At 41.0% G+C, this 22,208-nt stretch overlaps 1 protein-coding gene across 1 annotated transcript in view; it reads right to left on the bottom strand.

Annotated features, from left to right (window-relative positions):
• Positions 1-22,208, bottom strand: part of LOC126165227 (protein MTO1 homolog, mitochondrial) — a 98,973-nt gene that overhangs the window by 2,537 nt on the left and 74,228 nt on the right. The window contains exons 9-13 of the mRNA XM_049920302.1: positions 14,928-15,091; positions 14,672-14,843; positions 14,214-14,376; positions 1,182-1,403; positions 1,028-1,088 (exon numbers count right to left, since the gene is read on the bottom strand). Coding sequence (XP_049776259.1) covers positions 1,028-1,088; positions 1,182-1,403; positions 14,214-14,376; positions 14,672-14,843; positions 14,928-15,091 — 782 coding nt within the window. The remainder of the gene's footprint in view (positions 1-1,027; positions 1,089-1,181; positions 1,404-14,213; positions 14,377-14,671; positions 14,844-14,927; positions 15,092-22,208) is intronic.

Genomic DNA, 22,208 nt, shown 5'->3' with positions numbered 1-22,208 from the left:
GAAAGTTAAGTTTTACACTCTGCAAAAAAGATGACCCTACTCGAAATAATGTAAATCAACAAACGCATGACACAGAATGCCAGCCTAGTATTAAATGTTTTGACTCAATTTCCATTTTCCCCCTTTGCTAAATCAAGTTTTCATTACAAATATTAGATTCAGACTGTGAATTCATTTTATTTCTCGTCATTTGTTACATGTATCTCCATATAAAGCTTTTTTTGCCCCTTAATTAGTTAACTTAGTTATTGTAATCTTTTCCTGTATAAACACTTTGTGATTTTTCTATCTTCTGTACAAATAATATCTGTGTAAGTTGCACATCACGTTTATCTCTGATTGTGATATTCAGTTGTCACCTCAAGATGGCCTTAGAGGCTGAAAACCAGTTCGTGACTAAATAAATATAATTTTGCAGAACATCTGGAAGTGTTTTTCCTTTTTAATATAATTAACTTTCCTTTTGCATTACTTAGATGTGATGGTACATACCTTGCAGTATATTCTGTGTACACACCTATGAAATTTCAATTATTGTTAACACATTTCTCAACAATACATAAAATATTTAGTAGGAGATATTTACAGTGGATTCAGGAGTATAATTAATTATTTTTGAGTTGGTCACACACATTGTAGGACTTTTGAAACATTTATTTATTATTGATCAGTGTGATAGAGTAACACAACAGTTAATGTCTGCCTTGAAGATTCCATTTCTGTATCTTAAGACCCCAGTTTTGTACAATACTAAATGTTAATTTTTTACCCTTGAACAAGCACTTCTGTTTTAATTTCCAGTATAATATTATATTTAAAAAACTGTTATGAAACTGTATTTTTCACATAAAATGAAACAGAAACAAATACTTAAGCATCTGAAGAATGAACTATCGCCAATTTTGGCTCACCAATAATTGTCTATCTTGATTTTCACTTCACATAATAATACGATAAAATATATTATTGAAACTCTCTTCTACATTTGTGCAAAAATTGCACAGGTATTATTATATGAGATACTTACAGTTGATGGTTGTACTAGTGTCAATTTCTCAATCTCTTCAGATGATAAGCACAAAGATTTCCTAGAAAGGAAAGTCAGCAGTTTATATATAGAACAACTAATACATACAGAGAAGAAATCAGTATAACTGAAAAAAACCTAATTAAATACACACGCTGCATAGTTGATACTGGTTGGTATGATCAAGGCTTCATCTCTGCGTATTTCTTCCACTTCCTCCATCTGCTCACAAATAGCCATTTCGTACAAAGCTTCTATCACAAGACGCATCAACAGCGCTCTATCATGTAGTAAATGTCCTAGTACATCAGGCATTGATTCACATATGGTTTCTGCAGTTTTTATATCACCATGAATTGCCATCACGTCAAAAGCACTGTAACAAGAATGGAGCATTTTAACAAAGGGTAAAAAATAATATGTCATCCATTTAGCAGGTTACTTGATTATTTTACCTAAAAATTAGTTGTCAATCTCTTTCATATAGTTAGTAAAGGGAAAGAGTAAATAGTGTGATAAGGAGCAAACTGAAAACATAGTAAAAACAAAATAGGCTTGAACGCAAAGTGCAAAGACAAAATACTGTGCACTGAAAGAAAAACAAATATTATTTAAAAAAATGTGCTGGATTGGGACTCAAATGCACAAGCCTGCATAAGTTTTCCATTTGTTTCTCCTTGCATTCCACTACAAACTGTACTTCTAAGTGTATAGGATGCCAGCAAGTGAAAATATTCAAGCAAACATGAAACTGATACTCAGATTGTCAGCGAACCACTGCAGGATGCCAAAAAACTGCAGTGTATGCTACTTTCTAAAATATTTAAGGTTCATCAAAAAACTTGTTCTGCTGCAGGACTCTAAGCCTAATACCTATGTTAGCCCAGTTATGCTTCACATTATGCATGGAGGGTTGAGAGTCTGCTTTCACATGCATTCAAAGAATAAAACCTATTCCTGCCCGGCTGAAGCACAAGAGGGTAGATTTGATTTATTTGTCAAATCAATGAGCAAGTTCTGAGTAGAATTACCTGTCTATACATTCTTTCTATATCAGAGAAAGCCTTTTACATGATGTTGTAAGATTACATTTTGAATACACTTTGCTGTCATACAACAGAAATGGTTATTAGACTGGATACATGGAATGTTAAAATATTATGAGAAACTAGAAAATTTTAAATGTAGAAACAGAAAGAATACAACTAGATATTTTAGAAAGCAATGAAATGTGATGGCTACGGGAGGCGAGTTATTGGATGTGGTGGGGGGTCACATAAAGATAGAGCAGAAGTGGGAATAATAATGAGGGGGAAACAGACAATATAGATGGTTGAACTGAATGGATATCAGACAGACACTGTAGTCATACACATATACATGCCAAACACAGATGCGAACAACAGTAAAATTGAGGACATATATGATAATATCACTGAATTAATTAATCATTTCAAAGGGGATATGAGAATGCAGTTGTAGATGAAAGTAGGGAAAAAGACAGTAATGTGAGAGTTTGAGCTTGGCAAGCAAAATGAGAGTGTACAGAGATTAACAGAATTTTGTGCTAAGCACGAGATAGTGATTTCACGAACACACTTTTTGAAAACCTGTTGAAAGAAAGCATAGGTAGAAGATACAGGGGAGTCAAATAAGATATGGGAATGGCTGTATTTTCGTGTAAAAACATTCAGGAAATTGAGGACTGCAAAAGTTATTCGGGTGCTAACACTGATAGTGATGAAAACATGGCACTAATGACATACCAGTCAAAATTCCGGAATTTAACGAGAAAGCGGTTGAAATATAAGAACTGAGGGAAGTTGAAGGAAACAAAAATTCAGTCTGACTTGTTGGAATATGTGACAAAAGAAATAATGACATTTCAAGGAATTTCTGGTGTGTAAAACTGATGGAATGTTCTTCTAAGAGATGCAACAAATAAGATACTAGGAATGAAAAAGGCAGAATAGAGCTACCCATGGTTAACAGATGTGACTTCGGAATTAATACAGAAAGGATGAACATGAAAGATGTCAAAAGTAAGCAAAAACAGTAGAAGTGCAAAAGAAATAAAACTGAAATTTATTGACCGATTAAAACTGGGTGTCTGATGGGAACCTGAAACTGGGACCTACACCTTTCTGCCCCCACCAGTGCCTCTCTCCTGCCTTCCGTATGTCCCGCAAGCTATGCAGGAGAGCTTCTGTGATGTTTGGACAGAAGGCAAGAGAGACATACTGGCGGAAGTGAAGTTGTGAGGGTGGATCCTGAGTTGTCCTTGGATAGCTCAGTCAGTAGAGCACTTGTCTGCAGAAAGGCAAAGATGCCATGTTAGAATCCTGATCCGGCACACAGTTTTAACCTGCCAAGAATTTTAAAAACAGTGCTCATCAGCGTCCATAAATGTATAAATTGTGATGTTGCGGAGGAAAGATATCATGAGATAGAAACAAAACGAAACATATAACAGCAATGACCTACACAGACTATAAGCAAATGAAAATGAGGATATGATATACGACTATAATAGGAGAGATCCAATACTTATTTCTAAATTTCAATAAGCTTTACTCAAATTTAAAGGAAATAAATGTGCAGGCATTGATGAAATATCAGCAGAACTCTTATAGGCATTAGGGCAAAGGATGAGCAAAAATTATATGAGCTCAAGAATGAAATTGACGTAGCACTGCAATTTTAAAAAGAAAGTAAGTATTACACTTCCAAAGAAAGCAAGAGAGTTTACATGCAAAAATTGCTCCACAGTCAGGCTACTATCAAATGCATAAAAGATACTCAAAAGAGTACTCTTATCAGAGAATGGGAAGGAAAGTTAAAAATACATTACATTAGAACCAGTTTGGTTTTAGAAAAAACCAGGGCACTCAAGAAACAATTTTAGCAGTGAGGTGAATAACAGAGGTCAGATTTGGAAAAACAAAGAAACATATATGGCATACGTAGATTTGGAGAAGGCTGTTGATAATGGCAATGGAATTATTTTTATCCATTCTTATGAAGAGATGTGTCACCAATAGGAATAGAAGGGCAATCCATTCTCTTCACATGCAGCAAACAGGGTTGGACAGCACTGATTGAACAGTACAAAAGGTAAAATCATGGAAGGTGTGAGGTGGGTTTGCTCATTGTCACCAGTGATATTTAATTTGTATACTGAAAAGGCAATGAGGGAAGTAAGGGACTCTCTCAATGTAGGAATTGTTATTCACCAATGGAAAATAAGGATAATATAGTTCACTGATGGAATGGCAGGAATCACCAACACAGAACAGGGTCTGAGCTGGGTGCATAACGTGCACTAGTGGGTGGCAATAATAAAAAAAATACAGTTTTGCAGGAGACCACTGAAGATGAGATGGACTGATCAAGAGAAAGAGAAACCAGAGCGAGAGAGAGAGAGAGAGAGAGAGAGAGAGAGAGAGAGAGAGAGAGAGAGAGAGAGAGAGAGTGAGTGAGTGCATGATAGAGAAAAAATAAACTGAAGCGAAGAATGGTTGGGCACGTACCACGGCTCATTGCTACAAATTGTAGTGGAAGGAAAGAATTGCTGGAACAGCACTAGGTGTGAGTACGTAAGGCAGATAACTGATAATATGGGATGCAGCAGCTATGATGACATTAAAAGGATAGCTGGTAAGCAACACTTTTTGCTCAGCAAAAGTATTGAATCGTCTACTCTAGATTATTAACGATGTAGAACATTCAGATCAACAATTATTTGCCTGTTCGGGTAGATCATACATCGTCAATCAACTTCCATACAGTTAAGGGAGTAGGGCAGGGATGTACCTGTCATCACTTCTGTTCAACATGGGGTAAATGGGTCGTGTGCAGAACAATGCTACTAATATCTTGAATTTAAAAAATGATACATTACTCCCAAGAAACCAAACAGAATCACTATGAAAGAAGCAAGACCAACTGTTACAGAAAAACGAGTGGAGTGGCTGAACAAGTGGAACCATAAACTGAAAGATGAGGTTAATGGGAATAACATAATTCTATATGGAATGACGAAAAATAGAAAAAGAGATAAGGAACATTCCAATCCCATCACGGATGATGATAAATTTAAATGGGCCTCAGAGCATTACTTAAATGTGAATTACATACACGCTGTGATCAAAAAGTAACAGGGATTTTTTTATTTCACTGGCTTTATACAAATGATTTCCAGATTCTTTTATCTTGTTGGTACATATGTTCCCGATGTATGTTTGCATTTTCAGTTGTTTTAAATATTTAGTTTACTGGTGAAATTCAAAAAGGTTTATACGTGTTTCCGAGTGCTTGGTGAATTTTTACTTTTTAGAAAATCTTGCTTACAAAATGGAATAAAGTGGAGCCCCACATTCCAAATATTTACACTGGTTTTTGGCGAATCTACTATGAATAAGACAAGAGTTTATGAGTGCTTTCAAAGTGTATCAAGAAGACAATAAAGACAACTGCCCTGGACGCCCAAGCACATCCATTATTCCATTATTAATGATAATATGGAAGCTGTAAAGAAAATGGGTCTGGAAAATCACAAAATCATCAATAGAGAAGTTGCTGATAATTTTAGCATACCCTTTGAGTCATGCTAATCAGTTTTTCAGATGTTTTGGGCGTGAAACATGTAACAGCAACATTTTTTCCAAAATTGTTAAATTTCATCTAAAAATGGTGTTGTGCAGACATGTTCAGGAATTTCTGAATGAAGTTGATAACAAGCCATAATTTCTAACAGATGACAAAATATGAGTTATTTACCATTTGCATGAAGCAATATGAAGAAAATGATCAGAATAATAGCAAAACCAATTGAGGAAATTGCATCATGATAATGCATGTAAAAAAACAAAACCATTATGTTGCCTCAGCCACCTTATTCGCCGGACATGGCCCCCTGTGACTCCTTTCTATTCCCAAGGCTAATGAGCACTGTAAGAGAACTTTTACCACCACTGATGAGATAAAAAAGCAGTTGCTGAGGGAGATGAACACCATAACAAAATGTGAGCTCCAGAAGTGCTTCGAAGATCGGAAAAAGTGCTGGCACAAATGTATTATATCTTAGGGGGATTACTTTGAAGGAGACAAAATTGATGATGATGAATAAGAAAGATTCTTTAAGAAAAACAAAAATTCCCCCCTTTTTTTTTACCTCACCTCATATAGCACACACAAGATGACTGTGCTGTATCACATCCATTTGATTCAAACAGGACAGACATAACTTGGAATGGTGTACAATATGCCTGGAAATTCCACAAAAACTGGTAAATTGGTGGGTGTTGATGAAATAACTGGAGGAATGATCAAAGCCAGAGGATTTTCTGGAAAATAATGGATGATGCTAATTTTACAGAGAGAAAACTACTTTGGTTATTGATCCCTCAATTCACAGTATAATTACATAAAAAAGATGTGAAACAAGTAAAGGACAACAGTCAGCTCCAGGGTCTGTCTTCATGTAATTGAGGTTGAAAATGTTTTTGATAGTAGCTTTATCAAGATAGTGAAAAGTGAGATAAAACCCAGGCAGCTAAAAACTGTAGCTGGTCACTGAAGGTACAAGACAAATGGGTGACGAACTAAAATGGGTAAGAAAATGCAGACTGTACAGACTAGAGAGTTAATAAGCCTAAACAGTTAGATAAATAAAATATGTACAAGAAAGTTTAAAATTGCTCGACAGACTGGATGGAGAAAGTAGCCCGAGATCACTGAGGGCACCACAGCAAGAGGTACTCCTTCCACAACCTCCAAGTTCATTCAGGGTCATTGTAGCCTGCCATTCCAGCTACCAAGTTTTTCAAATCTGTTGTTGCTGTTGCAATCATAAATCTTTTCCGGTACTCCAACTTCAAGTTTGTCTCCTGTGTTTGCTTTTTTATCTGATTGGCCAGAAAGTTCATTTCTGGGAATATCTATACGGTTCTACGTCCAGATGAATCTTACTGGCATTTCGGAGCTGTGGAGGTCAACTAACAGGTCTTGTGTGTTAGCAACCTTAAGAAGTAAATGAAGTTGCTACAAGTCATTAAAAATGGAGGTCAACTAACAGGTCTAGTGTGTTAGCAACCTTAAGAAGTGAATGGAGTTGCTACAAATCATAAAGTTCTTTGTGTCGAGAGTATTAATGCAGTGCAGGCTAGTGATGTGGCAACCAGCTCTGCAGTGTATACACAGCATGAAGTTGGCCGAGAATACTTCTCGTGCCCCCTGCATGTGCAAAAAAATCCGACCCTGTCACTGACTTTTGATTCATCTGTGTAGATGCATGTTGAATTTGAGTAGCCATGGGGAACCAAAGTGAACAGACATCCAAAAATAGTGGTACCAGCATTTCTCCTAAGGCTGCAATCCAAATCATAGGACTGGATAAATACCATGGGGTGGGGAGAGAGAGGGGTGGGAGATCCGAGAGGGAACTCAATGAATACAGATAAGAGGGGGCAGTTGGAGGTCCTGTCATAAAGCTACGACTCATTCCAGCTGGTCTACCCATTTTTGAGCAATCTGTAAACAATCTGAACTGTTGGTTGTGAAACAGAGTCGAGTAACATGGATGGAGAGGCACCTGACAGATCGTCACTGCATACTTTGCCCAGACTTTCTGGCATGTGAGCCTCAGTGGTGGAACACCAACTTCCACCAGGAGAACGTCTACAGTATTCATACGGAAGGGTTGCCAACTGCACACCACCGTGGTGGACCAGGACTAACAAGCTCAGTCTTGATGGTGCTGCCAACCCGTAGGCCACACATCTGTAGTCCAGTCGAGATAAAATTAAAAAACAGCAGAAGAACTGTGCAGTCCGCGTCCCTGGAGGTACTGCTGAAAAATCTGAGGGTATTAAGCTTCCTCAAGCAATCTGCCTTGAGCTGGCAAATATTTCAAAGTCTTCACGTAACTAGTTACCAAGGTAAAGTTATGAGCACGGACGCACAATCCTGAATCGACAAAAGTTAAAAGTCCTTGACGCAAATTTTTGCAGGAGGAAATTGATATCCATGATTCACGATCCAATTATGTACTTTGTGTGTGGACCCCTGAAGTAGGCACTCTGTGGTGCACAATCATGTAATGCAAACGAAGGTCATGCACATAGAGTGATAGTGAGACTATGGGTTCCACTGCTGTCAAAGCACCACTGATTGTATGGCAAAGAAAGTTCTGCTCAGAATCAATTCCTGAGGGACCTCATATTCCTCTACAAATCTTTTGGCAACGATCAAACCTAACTGGACCCAGAATAATCAGAGGGAAAGGAAATTCTGGATAAAAATTACTAAACAGGCCCTGGAAGCCGCACTCATGTAGTGTATACAGGTTGTCATGGCACCAGCTGATATTGTGCATCTTCTGTAGGTCAAAGAACACAGCAATCAGGGGTTGGTGATGCATGAAAGCATTGCACAGTGCAGATTCCAGACCACTGTGTAACAGAATGCTCAAATGCCATTCTGAAATTGTAATGTATATATCCCTCTCGTTAGTGGGGTCTTTTCTCAGTTCTGGGGTAGGAATAATAATACCCTCTCACCATTGGGGGGGGGTAACTTTCCTGCAGCCAAATACAACTTAAAAACATGAGAATGTGTTTTATGCTGTTGCCGCTAAGGTGTTTAAGCATTTGATTATGGATTTTATCAGGTCCAAGGGCTGTCCCTTGACACATTGCAAAATATGTGGAACTCCCATTCAGTAAATGGAACATCGCATGATTCAAAGTCTTGTACATGGAAGGATACGGATTTTGCTCTGCCAAGCATTTCTGGGTATTTAGTATGGCTGTTGCTGCATTCGGGCACTTTGCTGAAGTGTGCTGCGAAACATTCAGCAATGGTATATATGACGGTAGTATCTGTTCCCGAAAGAACAGTTACCGTGGATGACCATGCAGCTTTGCTAGAAATGAAATGATAATTAAATGTACGAATGTAGTGGTGTGGACATGTTGGGAATGTGGATCTCACGGGAAGCGTGCAAGGGAGAAGTCCCTGCAGACGCACTATCCTCTGTGCCTGCGGTGGCTCAGATGGATAGAGCGTCTGCCATGTAAGCAGGAGATCCCGGGTTCGAGTCCCGGTCGGGTCTCACACATTTTCAACATGTCCCCAATGAAGTACATCAACGCCTGTTTGCAGCTAGGGTGTCCATTTAATTATCATTTCATTCAGCAATGGACTTGGGATCAGTACAGACATCACCCCTGAAGGAGATGCCTGGAACTGGTGTGGACATTTGGTGGCCATGAATGCAGCAGCATTTAGCCCACAGATGATGGCCTTCCACAGATGATACATACTTAACCCAACATGCCTGCTTTCTCTTCCTTATTAAAAACTACATTTTTGCTTGAGGTCTCTTGAAAGCTATTAAATGTTTCATAGACAGACAGCATCTGTGTTTCTGAAGTCCCCAGAGATGTTCTCTGATAGCAGCAGCTATTTTTTCAGACTACCAATGGCACCTGTATCCATTGGGAAGAGACTGAAGAATAGAGTATTGTTGCTTTTGCAGTGTGTGTAGTCACGTCAGCAGCATCTACTTTTCTACTGACTGATTTCTAACGTTGCTTTGTGGGTGAAAGCTTGCCAGTTGGCTTTTCAAATTGACTAATGTGGTGGATGTTCCATTGGCTGATGGGTGGACGGACTGCTGGATTAAGGGTGATCAGCTTGTGCTGTAGACTGTAATATCTATGGCTGAGTATATTCCATGGGCCATAGTGAAAAGTGTTGCAACTGCAATATTAATGCAGTTCTGAAATTGACTGCTCTATTGCCCCATTGGATTGTGGACACTGAAAGCCCCCAGTAGGAGGAAGGAAGGAGGCAGCTATTATACTAATTCCACCAGCTCTTTATGGAGGTAGATAAATATTACATCTTTTATCCTAATGATAGGTAGACACAAACACCCATAGCTTCTAATGCAATGGTTAGTAGTGCCTGCTCACTGGAGGTGTCAGAACGGTTAAACATGCACTCTCCTCCAGGTGCCCTCTTGACATTAATGAGCTTTGTGCAGTAGGATTTGTAATCTTTAATTGTAAGGAGTTGGGTTTCTGAGAACTGTGCCTCTTGAAGTGCCACACCGACTGCAGAGTGTTGATGGTAGCTGTTCAGTTCCATTACAGAAACATCAGACTGGGATCTGAGAAAGCAGTGAAGGGCAATTCAGAGTGTGAATCACTTTGGTGTTAAGGCATGCTCCACCTCAATGTCCAGTTCTTTGTTGTTATTCAAATGCTTGACCTCTGGGGTGAAGGGGTCTGCCTTGATCAAAGTAACTGAATTTAACTTTCAATTTAACCTTCTTGTCCCTGTGAGGTTTCAGTTTCTGTGAACATTTCACTGTCTTGACTTCTGCAACAGAAGAAGACTGTTCTCTTCTATGACCCACAGCCTGTGGCTCTGTCAGCCACTGGCTGGTAGTAGACTGCTGGTCTGTTTCATCCTTCTCCTCTTCCCAGGTGTTGGTGAACAACACCGATGGGATGGTTGACACCGGTACTGTGGGAATAGGGGTCCAGAGAACTGGTGTCATTCCCCTCACTGAAGAACAGGAATTAACATGTGGCTAGGGCCAGGAGTTGTTGTCTGAGACCTTGTCATCATGCTAGGTGGTGTCACAATGACACAATGTTTGCAAAGTTTGATGTCATATTGATCATGCAGTGTTGTTTTCCTTAGCATCTTGATAAGGCAGGTGGTCAAGCGTTTTATATTCCTGGATTTTCTTCTCGTTTTTGAGAACTGAAAATGTTGGTGAACACCTGTAAGATATTGCTCGCAAGGGCTGCTCTCATGCTTTGTCGTGTCACATGTGCCACAAGTAGCCTCATTAGTACAGTGGGAGGACAAGTGTCCACATCTCTGTTACCACAAAAATCTCAGAGGAGGACGAAAGTAGGGCCTGATATAGCACTTATAAATCACAAGCTTAACTTTTGCAGGTAAAACACAGGCCAGGATGAAAGCTCCAATGTCCACCTTATTGTTCTTAGGTCCTCTCTGGGTGAGATGAACAAAATGGATTTACACTGCTCTAGGTTAGCATGCAATTCTTCATCTGTTTATAATGTTCAGTTCCAATGGAACACACCTTGAATCCTGTTGAGTTGGTTATGAAGAGAGATGGTAAGTGGTATATCTCTGAGTTTTTCACAGGCCTAAAGTGCCTGTGATTGGTTAGCATTCAATGTTTTGATAAACAAAGATACATTTCTCATTTTCTCTATTGCAGCAACTTCTCTGAACCGATCTTCAATATTTTCTATGAAAAACAGTGGCTTCATTGTCGCTAAAGATTCTCCACCAGGTCTGGAGCACACCTAAAACTGGGTGAACTGTTCACCTCCATTCTCCTTGCCTGAGTCTCATCCTAAGGCACGGCTGAAGTCGGAAACACCATTCAGTTGTAAGCGTCTGCATTAAAATCTCGTTCTCTGTGTTGAGGCAGCCATATTGGCATGGCCACTGGTAGGGTGACTTTGATCCTTTTCATTGTGGATAATTCACACATAAGTTTATGGACCACAATTGATGGATGTGCCTCATTCACTGGTCCATCAATTAAGATGGAACTACATGGCATATGATGTAATGAGGATGATGACATTACTGCTTGTCCATGGAAAATATGACGTGACAATATTATCTGCACTTGTCAAAGCAACATGTCAAAAGGCAACACCCTGCTTACATGAAAGCAAATGTGGACCTAGTCAAACAACAGAAATCAGGCACACACCAACAATTTCAGCAGCTGATATTAGAGACATTTTGCTCAAGCAGCATGCCATATACTTGGCTTTATCAGTTTGTAACAGGAGTGAATATTTTGGGAAGATGCTTTATTTTTCTAAGATTTGCCTCCGACAAATCGTAAAAGATTTGGAAAGTTCACATCATCACACACTGTCCATATTCACGAAGAATAATTTGTAACAAAGACCTAGTCCATTTATTATGAAACTGAAAACTGTCACATTCCAATGACCAGCCATAACACAATCCTGTACATCATTCAAACAGTCTAACACAGAAATAATATCACTACTGACTCAGTCTCTTGCAGTGATGTCAAGCAATAATCCAAACTGAAGGAAAAAAATTCCAAGAACTCCACTCTGCTAATTGCTCAAAGGCAATAGGTATAGGTGGGTACAGAGGAGATGTGGGGAGGGGGTGGAGTAACAAGATAGGGGTGAGGAGAGATACTAGTGCTGGCTGTGGGAGCGTGCACGTGGTGGGGACAGGATGGGGCTGCTAGGTGCAGTACAGGGAGTTTGTGTTGGAAGGTGAGGGAGCAGAGAGGATAGACGTAGGGACACAGAAAGGACTGTGTAGATGCACTGGTGGGATAGAAGTCATGTAGTACTGGAGTGAGAGCACAGAGAGGGACTACTGAGGGTTGAGGCCTGGAGAGTTACAGAAACTAAGAATATGTTGCAGAGCGAGTTCCTAATTGTGCTATTCAGAAATGCTGGTGTTGGTGCAGTTGAATCTAGATGTCAAAGGCTGTTTAGCAGTTCTTAAAATAAAGCACTTTGTACTGAACAGCACGCTCAGCAATGATGTGGTCTATCTATCTCTTGGACACAGTTTGGCAGTGGCCATTCATGTGGACAGATAGCTTGCTAGTTGTCATGCGGACAGATAGCATGCTAGTTGTCATGCTCACGTAGAATGTAGCGCAATAGTTGCAAGGAAGTTGGTAGATCACATGGGTGCTTTCATAGAAGGCCTCTCTTTGATGGGGCAGGAGAAGCCTGTGACAGGACTGAATAGGTGTTACAGGGAGGATGTATGGGGCAGGTCCTGTACATAGTATATTGCATGGATATGAGCCATTAGGCACAAGGGATTGGAACCAGAGTTGGAACAGGGACGGACACGGATATTGTGTAGGTTGTGTGAGCAGCAGAATACTCCTGTGGGAAGGGTGGGGAGAATAGTGGGGAGGATATTTCTCATTTCTGGGCATGACGAGATGTAGTTGAAACCCTGGCAGATAATGTTATGCAGCTGCTCCAGTCCTACGGACTCCCCACTCCACGTGACTTTGCATACGACAACTAACCACCCCAACTAGGTTGCTACTTTGGACGCAGCTGCTGTTGGGCTATTACGCCCAAAGATGACAGTGGCCGTGTGTGGGAGTGTTGTGCTTGTGTGAATGTGTGCGAGTTTTTTATTTCTGATGAAGGACTTCCTTTGGATCCTGAAATATTGATAGCATTCTTTCTCACTGTGCCTGTCTGCCACTCAATATCTGTTCTATATTGTGAGTAACATATGGTACAGAGATACTTAATACACCATGCAATGAATTAGAAAATAACATTCCTGGTGTATGTTGTTAAACTTCTCAACAACATTCTAGATGGACAGTCTGGGTAATATGACTTGAATCATCTTCACTGTGACTGAGGCTTATGACACCACTATAGATCATTCATAATATACTTGCGATAAACAACATCATGTAATGCCATGTGCAGTTACTCAGGAAAAGTGGAGATGCATGTGAGGGTAATGGATTTTAAGAATAGCGTGGCATTTAATATGTGCATTTCGTCACCAGTTCACTTGCTGGGAAAACTGCCCATGAAAAACTGTCTTGTGCAACAATCAAACAAACTGAGACTGTTTATGACATGTCTGCCAATGAAATGTTTCTTCTTTTCCCAAAACCTTGACTTACATGGTCGTGCTTATTCACAGCATAAGACAAAAGTAAAATAATATCCTCACTAAAAACAAGCAGGCAGAGCAGTGCTCAGCTTCATTCACCATCTACCTGCCATGGCCTAACCACCCCATCTTAATATGATGTATTGAGTTTCTGGGAAGTGTTTCAACAAAACTTAAGCCATTTTTATAGTTTTTATTTCAGTGAAATCCTGTGACAACACTGAAGCACAAGAGATTTTATTCCTCCCAATTTAAGCATGCACATTACCCTGCTTTGGTTAGTTATTATTTTGTTTTCTCAATGTGTTTAACGATGTTCATTATTTAAAGCTTCACGTAATTTAATAGTAACACAAATATTATTTTCTATGCCATTTTGTTTTTCTAATCTAGTGAACAGTTCTTAGAGACTCTACATACTAAGGTATAATTTACCCACCTTCCTTTGGTTTAATTTGATTAGTACCTTTTTAGTGCTGAGGATTTTGCTGGTGGTAGCTTCAATATCTCTCTCCAGAAGTGTGATGGTTTCACTATTGATCTTAGAAGATCAGTTGCTGCCTTGATTTTTTCTCTGGTCTTGCATGTCTTTTGATATCTCTGGTGTGACACACAACCCGCCTCATAACCTAGTAATTAATGGCCGTAATCAACAGTATACTTCTGCTAATTTCTCTAGACAGTCATTCAGTAAAAACATTAATGGGTGAAAAACATGAAGTCCCTAGTATAGGTAAAGACTGACAAAATCTGTCATTCCACTGTGTAGAGAATGGTAGTTAACAGGTGATTTCAAAAGATGGGATATATATGCAACATAAATGTACTTACTATGTTTCCAATAACAATCTAAACATGTCCAGTTTCTTAAATACATGAGAAAAATATTTTTTCATTTTTACAAAGTACAAATGCCACGAATACCTTTCTCAGTAAGTCTTAAGTCTGCATTATCTGGTCTGAGTGACAGCCTGAATTCAGCTCTGCTTGTAAACATTCTGTAAGGTTCATTTGTCCCCAAAGTTGTCAGATCATCTATCAAAACACCAATATATCCTTCTGTTCTGCTCACAGTAAACTGTGGTTTCTTTTGTACCTATTACAAAAAGCACATAAAAGAGAAACATATATTTTTTTAAATATCAATCAACTGGTATGACTACTAAGTGAGGCATGGTACCTTCAGTGCAGCATTGATGCCAGCAACAATTCCTTGGGCAGCAGCTTCTTCATAACCGGTAGTTCCATTTATTTGTCCCGCAAAGAACAGGCCACTAATTCTTTGAGTTTCTAGTGTGGGATACAATTCTCGTGGGTCTACAAAATCATATTCAACGCCATAACCTGTAAAGGAAATAAAAAATGTATTTTCATTTTCTATTTATAGATAGGAATTAACAACAACTATGCAAACAGCTAGCAAGTACACAGTCACAAACAAAACAACTATAGTGCGGAACTGAGATAAAATCAACTCATGAAAGAGAACAGTGACAAAACAGTTAATACTCACTACATAAAGTTCAGGATAAATCACAAAACCTTTGGTTAGAATACACACAAAGTTCAAAAAATGAAGTATAGAAACAATACAAAGAAAATCACAATTTTTTATGTAATTCTTTTGGCAGTATGTATATAACAGAAATAATTTACAATGAATAAATTACTTTTGTAAAATGATAACTATATGTTCTTGTTAAAAAGCTGTTATGTACAGGGAAAAAAAGACACACATGAGGCTATCACAGCCTATATATTTGTACGCTATGTTTTCTTGAAATAGTAGTCATATCACAACAGATAGTGCTGGGTGGATATAAACGATGATGTTGGTTTGTGGAGGCCCGTACAACTTCCAAATCTTTCCATTTCCGGTCTCGACAGTTTCTGAATGATGTTGTTGGGGGGGAGGGGGGGGGTGTCCTTGTTTGGCCAATCTTTTGAGTACTGTGTATTGTTCTGGATTGCTTAGCAAGTTGAATTACCATACGAGGCTGTGAAGATACAAAGAACAATGGCATACTTCAATATGAGCTTGTTTAGTCACTGCAATAGCATCAGAGAAATTCATAACAAGCTCCAATGGGAAATGCTAAAAGAAAGGCACTCTCATCATGTTGAACTTTACTCTGAAAATTTCGAGAGCCCAATTTCCAATACAAATAAAGAAACATATTACATCCTCGACATATTGTGTATCTATCTTGAAAATATTATGATGAGAGGCAGTGTTTTCTTTCTAATCAATGATTTTTCATTTTAAATCATCACATTCATTACAATATATGGAATACAGTTAGTCTTGCATTTATTAAGGAATCTTAACACATATAACAACAGAAATAAAATCACAATGATAGCTGGAGAGCAGAGAAAAGTTTATTTTTGTTTCTGAAGAGTAGAACAGTACAGATAATTAACAAACAGGTAGGTAGATTAATTTTTTGAACTGTGACCAAAAAGAAAATGCAAGAGTAATTGGAAAGTGAAAACAGAAATACACTCCTGGAAATTGAAATAAGAACACCGTGAATTCATTGTCCCAGGAAGGGGAAACTTTATTGACACATTCCTGGGGTCAGATACATCACATGATCACACTGACAGAACCACAGGCACATAGACACAGGCAACAGAGCATGCACAATGTCGGCACTAGTACAGTGTATATCCACCTTTCGCAGCAATGCAGGCTGCTATTCTCCCATGGAGACGATCGTAGAGATGCTGGATGTAGTCCTGTGGAACGGCTTGCCATGCCATTTCTACCTGGCGCCTCAGTTGGACCAGCGTTCGTGCTGGATGTGCAGACCGCGTGAGACGACGCTTCATCCAGTCCCAAACATGCTCAATGGGGGACAGATCCGGAGATCTTGCTGGCCAGGGTAGTTGACTTACACCTTGGGTGGCACGGGATACATGCGGACGAGCATTGTCCTGTTGGAACAGCAAGTTCCCTTGCCGGTCTAGGAATGGTAGAACGATGGGTTCGATGACGGTTTGGATGTACCGTGCACTATTCAGTGTCCCCTCGACGATCACCAGTGGTGTACGGCCAGTGTAGGAGATCGCTCCCCACACCATGATGCCGGGTGTTGGCCCTGTGTGCCTCGGTCGTATGCAGTCCTGATTGTGGCGCTCACCTGCACGGCGCCAAACACGCATACGACCATCACTGGCACCAAGGCAGAAGCGCCTCTCATCGCTGAAGATGACACGTCTCCATTCGTCCCTCCATTCACGCCTGTCGCGACACCACTGGAGGCGGGCTGCACGATGTTGGGGCGTGAGCGGAAGACGGCCTAACGGTGTGCGGGACCGTAGCCCAGCTTCATGGAGACGGTTGCGAATGGTCCTCGCCGATACCCCAGGAGCAACAGTGTCCCTAATTTGCTGGGAAGTGGCGGTGCGGTCCCCTACGGCACTGCGTAGGATCCTACGGTCTTGGCGTGCATCCGTGCGTCGCTGCGGTCCGGTCCCAGGTCGACGGGCACGTGCACCTTCCGCCGACCACTGGCGACAACATCGATGTACTGTGGAGACCTCACGCCCCATGTGTTGAGCAATTCGGCGGTACGTCCACCCGGCCTCCCGCATGCCCACTATACGCCCTCGCTCAAAGTCCGTCAACTGCACATACGGTTCACATCCACGCTGTCGCGGCATGCTACCAGTGTTAAAGACTGCGATGGAGCTCCGTATGCCACAGCAAACTGGCTGACACTGACGGCGGCGGTGCACAAATGCTGCGCAGCTAGCGCCATTCGACGGCCAACACCGCGGTTCATGGTGTGTCCGCTGTGCCGTGCGTGTGATCATTGCTTGTACAGCCCTCTCGCAGTGTCCGGAGCAAGTATGGTGGGTCCGACACACCGGTGTCAATGTGTTCTTTTTTCCATTTCCAGGAGTGTATGTGAAAGTGGAAGAACAAATGAGCATTCACTTCAGAGATAAGGCAGTACTTTTTTGGAGTGCAAGAGATCATGGGGACATTAAGGAAGTGCTTCAGTCAAGTGCAGCATGGTATTAAATTGTGTACAGAGTCCAGAGGGCTCATCCCAGATTTGGAGAGCAGCAATGTAAAAGAAATTTGAGAACGTTTTTGTTTTATGCATGATAACACTAGAATCCTAGAAAGTGAGATCTTGTGCTGTGTTTATAATTAAATGTGAGGAACATGCACACTGAGAAGCTGATGAAGTAGATTTGTATATGATAGTCATATAATTTGCCTGTTTTAACTCGTTGTATGAGCCAATAACATGATCAATGGTGAAGGCAGTAGAGGAAATGATGTTGTCATTGTTGTAGTCTTCAGTCCAAAGACTGGTCTGTGCTACTCTGTCCTGCACAAGGCTCTTCATCTGCGAAAAACTACTGCAGCGTGCATGACTCTAACTCTGCTTACTGTATTCATTTCCCTCTACAATTTTTACCCCCTCACTTCCCTCCATTTCAATTTTCTCCAATTCGATGCTGTACCTCCTCATCTACCCATCTAATCTTCTCTAATCTTCGGCATTCTTCTGTAGTGTCACATTCTGAAACCTCATGTTTTCTTCCTGCCTGACCTGCTTACTGTCCATGTATCAGTTCCACACAAGGTTAGACTCTATTTAAATACATTCAAACTTCCTAACACTTAAATTTATTTTAGGTTACTGACAAAATTTTTCTTTTTCAGAAATGCCTTTCTTGCTATAGGCAGTCTGCATTTTATATCCACTCAACTTCAGCCATCGTCTGTTCCATTCAAGTGCTCTTCCACATCCCTTGCTGTCTCTCAGAATTACGATGACATCAGCAAACTTCAAAGTTGACATCTTGGGTTGTCGGGTGTTCTACCAGATATCAGCGTCGTACTTGCACAATATTTTGGTAGCGTAACTCGTTATCTTCCTCATGTGCAACCTGAGATTACTACTCGAGTGGACCTGGGGTCCAGTATTTATGCCTTCGACCTTCCCCCTTCACCAGGCGCTCCCTCTGTGGTCCGCGCCTGCTCACTGCAATCTTCTGGAGCATTGCCGTTCCCTTTTCTGTCCGCTGCAGTCCTGGGTGTTCTCTTTGCGGTCCGTTTCCACCAGACATGCTCCTGGGTGTTCCATCTTCGGTCTGGTGCATTTGGAATCCCGTCTGTGGTACCAGGCATCCCCCCTGTGGTCCTCTCCCGCTCACTGTGATCTGATGGAGCGTTGCCATTCCATTTTCAGACAGCTGCAGTTCTAGATGTTCCCTCTGCGATCTGCGCCCGTCAGTCCCGATCCTGGGCATACCATCTTTGGTCTGGTGCCACTGGAACTCTGTATGTGGATCATTCTCCATGTCCACGCCTTCAGTTCTTCTATTTGTGGTGCTGCAGCTGTCCCCGTTGCTTCTTCAGCAATTCCAGAGCAGGATCCCAGGCTCTACTTAGATGGTACCCCGTGTCACTGTTCATGAGATTATCGGTCACTTTTATCTCTATTGACTCCCTTATAACACTGACCCAAAATCTGGGTGTCTGTGCTAGAAACTTAGTTTCTTCATAATTCATGGCATGACCTAGTTCTAGGCAGTGTTCAGCAATGGCTGGTTTTGTTGCCTGTCTTAATCGGGTGTGTCTCTGATGTTCCTTGCACCTGATATCTACTGTTCTTGTCGTCTGGCCAATGTAGGACATGGCACATTGGCAAGGTATATTATAAATCCCTGGTTTCCGTAAATCCAGGTCGTCCTTGACATTTCCCACCAGACCCCCGATCTTGCTGGATGGACAGAAAACACACTTGATATTGTGTTTACCGAGGATCCTACTAATTCTGACAGAAATAGAGTCAGCACAGGGCAAATACACCACCTTTTTTGCTTCATCTTGCTCTGCTTCTCGAACTTAGGTGTAGTGGCTGGTTGGAGTGCCATATCAATTTGTTTCGGTGTGTATCCATTTTTGCAGAACACTGTTTTGAGATGCTCTATTTCTGTCGGTAGACTTTCTTGGTCTGACAAGGCACGTGCTCTGTGGACCAATGTCTTAAGAACACCATTCTTCTGTGCAGGGTGGTGACAGCCGCTGGCCTGCAGATATAAATCAGTGTGTGTGGGTTTTCGATACACATTGTGGCCAATTGATCCATCTGCTTTTCTTTTTACTAGTATATCCATAAACGGCAGCTGGCCATTCTTCTCCTGTTCTATGGTGAACTTGATATTCGGGTGGCACAAGTTAAGATGTTCCAGAAACTCATTCAGCCTGTCCTCCCCACGAGGCCAGATTATGAAGGTGTCATCCACGTACCTGAAGAAGCATGTGGGTTTATATCTGGCTGTCTCTAATGCCCTCTCCTCAAATCTCTCCATGAACATGTTGGCGATCATAGGAGACAGTGGGCTACCCATAGCTACACCTTCAGTTTGCTCGTAATATTTGTTCCTGTACAGGAACTGTCAAGGACGACCCGGGTTTATGGAAACCAGGGATTTATAATATACCTTGCCAATGTGGCATTTCCAACATTGGCCAGAAGACAAGAACAGTAGACATCAGGTGCAAGGAACATAAGAGACACACCCGATTAAGACAGGCAACAAAATCAGCCATTGCTGAACACTGCCTAGAACTAGGTCATGCCATGACTTATGAAGAAACCAAGTTTCTAGCACAGACACCCAGATTTTGGGACAGTGTTATAAGGGAGTCAATAGAGATAAAAGTGATCGATAATCTAATGAATCGTGACACGGGGTACCAGCTAAGTAGAGCTGCAGCACTCCACAAATAGAAGAACTGAAGGCGTGGACATGGACAATGATCCCCATACAGAGTTCCAGGTGCACCAGACCGAAGATGGAACACCCAGGAGCGTGTCTGGCGGGCGCGGACCGCAAAGAGAACACCCAGGACTGCAGCGGACGGCAAAGGGAACGGCAATGCTCCAGAAGATCACAGCGAGCGGGCGCGGACCGCAGAGGGAGTGCCTGGTGAAGGGGAAGGTCACAGGCATAAATATTGGACCAGGTCCACTCGAGGAGTAGTCTCAGGTCGCACCTGAGGAAGGTAACGAGTTACGCTACTGAAATATCGTGCAAGTACGACACTGATATCCGGCAGAACACCCAACAACCCAAGATGTCATTAGATCACTGGGAAAGCCTGAAAAACTTCAAAGTTTTTATTTCTTCTCCCTAAACTTTAATTCCTTCTCCAAATTTCTCCCTGTTTTTCTTTACTGATAGCACAATGTACAGATTGAATGGCATCGGTGATAGGGTACAGCCTTGTCTCACTGCCTTCTTGACCATTGTATGCCTTTCAGGTCCTACTACTATTGTAACTGTAATCTAGTTTCTGTACAAGTTGTAAATAACCCATTGCTCCCTCTATTTTACCCCTGCCACCTTCAGAATTTCAGAGAGTGTGTTCCAGTCAACAGTGTCAAGCTTCCTGAAAATGTACAAATGCTATAAATGTAAATTTGCCTTTCTTTAAACTATCTTCTGAGCTAATGTCATAGGTGTAGTACTGCCTTGTATGCTTGTATCAAGCATTTTTACATAAATAATTCATGTCAGTAGCTTGCAACAATGACTTATTAAACTGATGATAGTTCAATAATATCCACATTTGTCAGCAACTGTCTTCTTTGGAACTGGAATTGTTACGCTGTACTTTACAGCCGATATATTTTGCCTGTCTCACACATCTTGGAAGCCAGACAGAATAGTTTTCTCATGGTTCTCTCTCCCAAGGATCTTAAGATTTTGAGGGAATGTTGTCTGCTCCAGAGGCCTTTTTTGGACTTAGGTTTTTCAGTAATCTGTCAAGTCCTTCTCGAATTACCGAATCTTCCAGGTCTTTCAGTACTCTGTCAAGTTCTCCTCAAACTACCAAATGTTCCAACTCACCTTGATCTACTTGCTCTTCCCTTTCTATAATATTGCCTCCCAGTTCATTTCCCTTGTATAGCCCCTCTACATATTCCTTACACCTATTAGCTTCCCCTTCTTTGCTTAGTAGTGGCCTACCATCTGTGGTCTCGATATTCATACAGCTGCTTATCTTTTTTCCAAATGTCTCTCTAATTTTCCTGTAGACGGTATCTATCTTTCCCTACTTACGCATGCTTCTACAGCCTTGTATTTGTCCTCTAACCATTCCTGATTAGTGTTTTTGCACTTGTGTCAGTCTCTGTTTAGCAAGAGTAATAGAAGGCAGATTTCAGACTACCTAACAGATCAAAACAAAAATTTCTGTTCCGACACTGACAATGTTGACTGTTTATGGAAAAAGTTCAAGGTAATCGTAAAATGCGTTTTAGACAGGTATGTGCCAAGTAGAACTGTGAGGGACGGAAAAAACACACCGTGGTTCAACAACAAAGTTAGGAAACTACTGCGAAAGCAAAGAGAGCTTCACTGCAAGTTTAAACACAGCCAAAACCTCTCAGACAAACAGAAGCTAAACGATGTCAAAGTTAGC

This window comes from Schistocerca cancellata, chromosome 1, assembly GCF_023864275.1.
Source record: "Schistocerca cancellata isolate TAMUIC-IGC-003103 chromosome 1, iqSchCanc2.1, whole genome shotgun sequence".
NCBI classification, from domain to species: Eukaryota; Metazoa; Arthropoda; class Insecta; order Orthoptera; family Acrididae; genus Schistocerca; species Schistocerca cancellata.
Note: the sequence above shows the minus strand (reverse complement) of the source record. Positions and strands in the feature narration are given on the sequence as shown.